This window comes from Apium graveolens, chromosome 5 (genome assembly GCF_009905375.1).
Source record: "Apium graveolens cultivar Ventura chromosome 5, ASM990537v1, whole genome shotgun sequence".
Taxonomy (NCBI): Eukaryota; Viridiplantae; Streptophyta; class Magnoliopsida; order Apiales; family Apiaceae; genus Apium; species Apium graveolens.
This window is the reverse complement of record NC_133651.1, coordinates 86,322,272-86,328,271: the sequence shown is the minus strand read 5'-3', so window position 1 is coordinate 86,328,271 and position 6,000 is coordinate 86,322,272. Positions and strand designations below refer to the sequence as shown.

Sequence of the window (6,000 nt, the reverse complement as noted above, 5' to 3'; positions counted from 1 at the left end):
GTCTTGGACAACTTGGTTTTGCCATGGATGGGGAGCTGAGCCAAGACTTGGTCTTGCAATCGCTTCCGAGTTCGTTCTCGCAGTTTGTTGTGAACTTTCACATGAATAAGTTGGATGTCAGCCTGCCTGAACTCCACAACATGTTGAAGACTGCGGAATCGAATTTTTCCCCTAAGAAGAGTTCTGTTCTTCTAATTGGTGAAGGTTCCAATCCTAAGAAAAGGAAAAGGAACCCTTCCAAGAAGAAGAAAGTAGGTGAGAAAACGCCGGTTCCACCAAAAGCTGAAGACCCCAAGAGCAAAGTTGTTTGCTTTTACGGTAACAAGGTGGGGCACTGGAAGAGGAACTGCAAGGTTTACCTTGCAGAATTGAAGAAGAAGGGTAGTGAGACTACCGCTTCTGATTCAAGTATGTTCATGATAGAAGTGAATATGTCATTTCTACTTGGGTATTAGATACCGCCTGTGGTTCTCATATCTGCAATTTGTTGCAGGGACCAAGGAGAAGTAGGACTCTTGAGGAAGAGGAGGTGATTCTACTGATGGGAAATGGAGCAAGAGTTGCTGCTGAAGATGTAGAATCATTTCATTTACATATGCCTACGGGCAAGACTATTGTTTGAAATAATTGTTATTTTGTTCCCTCGATTGTGAGGAATATTATTCCCATGTTAGACTTGGGTGGATTTTTCATTTATTATTGAGAATAATGAATGTTCTATTCATAGAGATAATATTCTTTATGGACGTGGTACTTTAAATAATGGTCTGTATATATGTGACATAATTTACTTCAGATTGAACAAACTAATAAAAGAAAAGTGATGATGAAAATCTCACTTCATAGTGGCACTGCAGTCTCCATTTAGTGGACATGGAGAGAGGGTTGCAGATTTGCTAGGAATGGTACACACAGTTGTATGTGGACCAATGTCTACGCAAGCCATGGGTGGATTTTCATACTTCATTACTTTCATAGATGATAGATCTGGATTCGGATATGTGTTTAATGAAACACAAGACTGAGGCCTTTGAAAAGTTCAAAGAATATAAGTATGAAGTGAAAAAACAACCAAACATAGTATTATAACTCTTCGATCAGATCGAGGTGGTGAATACTTTACTGGACTGTTTCTAGATTATCTCTAAGTAAATGGTATAGTCTCCCACTGGACTCCTCCAGATTGGTATCTGAAAGGAGAAATTGAACTTTGTTAGACATAGTTCGGTCCGTGATGAGCTATGCAAATCTTCCAGTATTCCTATGGGGTTATGCATTGGAAACCTCGGCATATTTACTGAATAAGGTGCCTTCCAAATCTGTTCCTCAAACTTCGTATGAGATATGGAAAGTAAGGAAACCGAGTCTTAAACACGTTAAGATTTGGGGATGTCCAGCTTATGTCAAGTAAGTTGACCCAGATAAGCTGGAATATCGATCCGTAAAATGTAGTTTTGTGGGATATCCTAAAGAGATTTTAGGGTATCACTTTTACACCGATCATCGGGTGTTTGTCTCCAGACATGCTACCTTCTTGGAAAAGGAGTTTATCCTTGAAGGAAACAGTGGGAGCAAAATTGAACTTGATGATGTTCAAGAAGCACAAACTACTACGGATCAAGTGGAAACACCTGTTCTGACTGAACAACCTTTTGTGGAACAGCCCATTCATAGATCAGGGAGAGTGTCTCGCCAACCTGAGAGGTAATATGGCCTTGTCATTGAGAATGACAATTAGTTGTCAATCATTTGATGATGACGACCCTGTGACCTATAATGAGGCTATGAGTAGTGTTGACTCAGAGAAATGGCATAGTGCCATGAAATCCAGAATGGAATCTATGTATACGGTATACAAAAGATAGATTATAGCAGATGGCCAGGTGGAGACCTATAAGGCCAGGCTTTTGGGAAAAGGATTCAAACAAAGGCAATGGATTGACTTTGATGAAACTTTTTACATGTAGCCCTGTTAAAATCAGTTCGGATTTTGCTTGCGATTAATGTGGTTTAAAGCAAGCTTCTCGAAAGATGGAACATTCGTTTTGATGAAATAATCAAAGAGTTTGATTTTATCAAAAACGTAGATGAACCATGCATCTACAAAAGGGTTAGTGGGAGCGCGGTAACATTTCTTATATTGTATTGAATTAGAGTTGACACACACAACAATATAGCAGACCCACTCACAAAGCTACTTTTTGAAAGTCACTTTGATCGTCATAAAGATGAGATGGGTATTAGATACCAGAGTGATTGGCTTTAGTACAAGTGGGAGATAGAAAGGAATATGTCCTAAGTCCAATCATGTATTAGGATTTAGGAATAACTTTTATGTAATCTGTTTTGATTTCATTGATATTAATAAAGACTTATTTTGTTTTTATTACGGGCTTTATCTATTTAAGTGTTTAAATAAGATATACCATAGTTTAGAGTAAAGCTTTTTATGGATTATGATGAGATCATAATAGTGAGACCTAAAAAGATGATAACTCTAAACTTAAATAGTTCCTGGTCATAGGATTACTAACTGGTAATTAATAATCCGCAAAGATCGGTACATACTATGCTTGCTTCATTTTGAAGGATGTCTGTTCTCATAGACATTTGTGTGGTGACACTATAGCTAGTATATAGGTGCTTATTATGGAATAAGTTTACTAAACATGACTCGCCCAGCTGAACAACTGATGGAGTTCACTCACGTGTCAGCAGTTGTTTGCTTAGTGATAGTTGTACAAGTATCCTTGGACTTGAGGTCATCATAGTCATCTTGTGTACACTGAACTATGCTTTGGTTTAGTTCTTAGTCTCCAGGGACAATTATTAGGGCTCTTCTAGGTATAGGAATTTGTACACGAAGATAGTGTATGATCAATAAAGGATCTACCCCTTCTAGTGAAGGAAGCGAATGTTCAAGGCTGATCCACTTATGCTAGTTCAGGAATCTCTGGCCAGAGTGAATGAAATTAGAAAGGAGTTTCTAATTTGCATAGAACTACGCATAATAGATGGTAAGCAAGTGATTGAATTAGATAGGCTTGACACGAGATCCATGCCTTGTATTTAATCGGGACATTGTAGGGTAGAAGGAGTTTATTGTACGGTAACTATTCACTAACAGGTTCTTGGTATTCTAAGCAGGGAATTCATATTATCCGGATAGTCGCGATATGTTGAGAAGCATCACTCACGATGTAGAATAAATGTGATTAATTAATTAATCATATTTAATAAATTAGAGAATTTATATAAATTATGATAAAATAGTTTTATTATTATTTATTTCTACTACCGGCTTAATATTGAACCTACAGGGTCACACCATAAAAAGTGAATGATTTTATGGTGGAGGAATTAATTAATAATGGCTAATAATTATTTATTTGTGAAATAAATAATTAATTGGCAAATTTAATAATTGATTAAATGAGATTTAATTGATTATAAATTAATTAAGAAAAGTTCTTAATATTATTAATTAAGGATTTAATTTTTGGAAATTAAATCAAGAGAGAGAATTAGTTCTAAAGTGTTTAGAAAAAGGATTAATAATTAAAAGGTGTTTTATTTATTAATGAGAATAATAAATGGGATAATAATAATAATATTTATGGGAAAATTTCAGCTAAAAATTTTGCCTATAAATACACTATTATAGACCCTATTTTATTCTAACCCCAGAAACCCAAAAGTTTCAGAAAACCAAATTCTCTCCACCTCCTCCTCCTCCTAAAAGTCGTTTTCTTGGTGGATACCGGTGGAGTGCTTCACACTTGAGGAGCAACTGCTAAGGATCTCTGATCGTTGTCTCCGAATTATTTTAAAAGGTTAGATTCGATCCTTTGAATTTTTATTCACGATTTATATGCTTTTATTTGGATTTTGTATGTGTAAAAGTGTTTTGCCATGCCCCGCTGCGTTTAAAATCCAACATCATCAACATAGACCTCCATGGTTTTCCCAATTAGATGGGCAAGTATCTTATTTACCAACTTTTGGTAAGTAGCTCCTGCATTCTTAAGTCCAAAAGCCATAACAAGATAACAAAAGACATCGAAGTCAGTTATGAAAGATACCTTGGGGTGTCATTTTTGTTCATTTTGATCTTATTGTAACCGCTGAAACCATCCATGAAACTCAGCATCTCGTGCCTAGCGGTAGCATCGATCAGGGTATCAATCCTTCGTAGGGGGTAGCAGTCCTTAGGACAAGCATCATTCAAGTTAGTGAAGTCGATGCACATCCTCCACTTCCCATTGGCCTTCTTGACCATCACGCAGTTGGTTAACCACTCAGGGAATTGCACTTCCTCAATGAACCCAGCTTCTAGAAGCTTCTCGACCTCCTGCTTAATGGCTTCCATCCTATCAGGGGCATAAGTTCTCTACTTCTGTTTCACGACCTTCTGAGTTGGATCGACATTCAGTTTATGAGTTATAAGGTTCAGGTCAATCCCAGGCATATTAGCTGTCTTCCAAGCAAACACATCACTGTTCTTTTGTAAGAAAGTTGTCAATTGGCCCTTCAAGGGTTTGTCTAAAGATGCTCCAATATACTTGACCTTCTCCAGGTCTAAGGAGTCTAGGAGAATTAGGACTAAGTCCTCTGCTGGCTTCCCTCGAAGTTCTTCATTCTCATGGACATCCATGTCTTTTATGGGGGGGACCTATCCCGCATTCCCATTAGGCCTAAGAGCTGCAATAGAGCAAGTACAGACTGATTTCTGATCTCCTCTTGCCTCACCAACACTGTTCCTAGTTTGGAACTTCAGTACCATGTGGTAGGTTAAGGGAACTGCCTTAAACGCATGAAATCCTGTACCCATGATGGCGTTATAAGTTGAGGCTGCCTTAACAACCTGCAAGTTTAACATTGGTGTGGCCTCTCTGGGCTCTTCCCTAAAAGTTACGAGAAGTTGTATTGCTCCTTCGACTTGGCAGTCCACTTGATTAAATTCGTAGATGGGTGCGTCGAAAGGAGCCAGTTGGGAATCAATATAGCCCATCCTTAGGAATGTTTCATGGAAAAGAATATCCACGGAGGCTCCATTATCCACTAGGACCCTCATGACAATTTCCAATAATTGGTGTGATAAACAAATGTTCATCATGGGGAAATTTCAAACCTTCAAGGTCTGGGTCACCGAACTCAAGCGTCATCTCCAACTTGGAATGCTTAGACGGCTCTCCGACTATACTCATTACTTCTCTCACGTAAGCTTTTGAGAGTTCCTTGTAGTCTCGGCTGCTGTAGGTCCTACTGAGATCATGTTGATTATTGGCCCTCGGGGCTGTGGGTTGCAATCTTTGTCGTTACCCCTTCGATCATCATCTCTTCGATCATTATCTCCTTTTTCGCCTCTAGCCTTTTCACCCTTGGTGAAACATCTGAACTTTCCTCTTCAGATTAAATACTCAATTTCATCCTTGAGTTGCCTACAATCATTGGTATCATGACCAACATCTTTATGGTATCTACAGTATCGGCTCTTGTCTCTTTTCTCGGGGTCTCCCCTTAGTGGCTTCGGCCATTTGAACTCTTTGTCCTTCTCAATTTCCATAAGGATCTGGCTCCTTGGAGCATTCAATCTTGCATATTCAGTAAACCTTGGTGGTTGATTCTTCTTATAAGAGGAGTCAGAGTTTTTTCCAGTTCGAGGATACTTGTCCTTGGCATCATACTCCTGATCCATCTTCCATTTCTTTTTGCCTACAGGCTCATTACTCACCGCCATTTTTTTCATACTCTCTTCCACCTTCATATATTTTCCGGCCCTGTCCTGGAGCTGCAACATGCTTTCAGGGGGGGGGGGGCGCTTGGCCAGGAATATCTTAAAGAACTCATCTCTAGTCACTTGCTATAGGGCTATCATAGCTACCTTGTCGTCAAGATCTGGGACTTTTAGGGCCTCCTTCGTGAATCGGTTCAGGTGGTCTCTAAGGGACTATTTTGCTCCATGGACTATGCCTATGAGAGAAGCTGAACTCTTCTCGT

General features: G+C 38.9%; 1 protein-coding gene across 1 annotated transcript; it reads right to left on the bottom strand.

Annotated features, from left to right (window-relative positions):
- Positions 1-4,672: 4,672 nt before the first annotated feature.
- LOC141660237 (uncharacterized) lies at positions 4,673-5,074 on the bottom strand. Its single transcript, XM_074467204.1, has one exon. It carries the CDS (start codon positions 5,072-5,074, stop codon positions 4,673-4,675), a length of 402 nt encoding a protein of 133 aa, XP_074323305.1.
- Between the last annotated feature and the right edge of the window lie 926 nt (positions 5,075-6,000).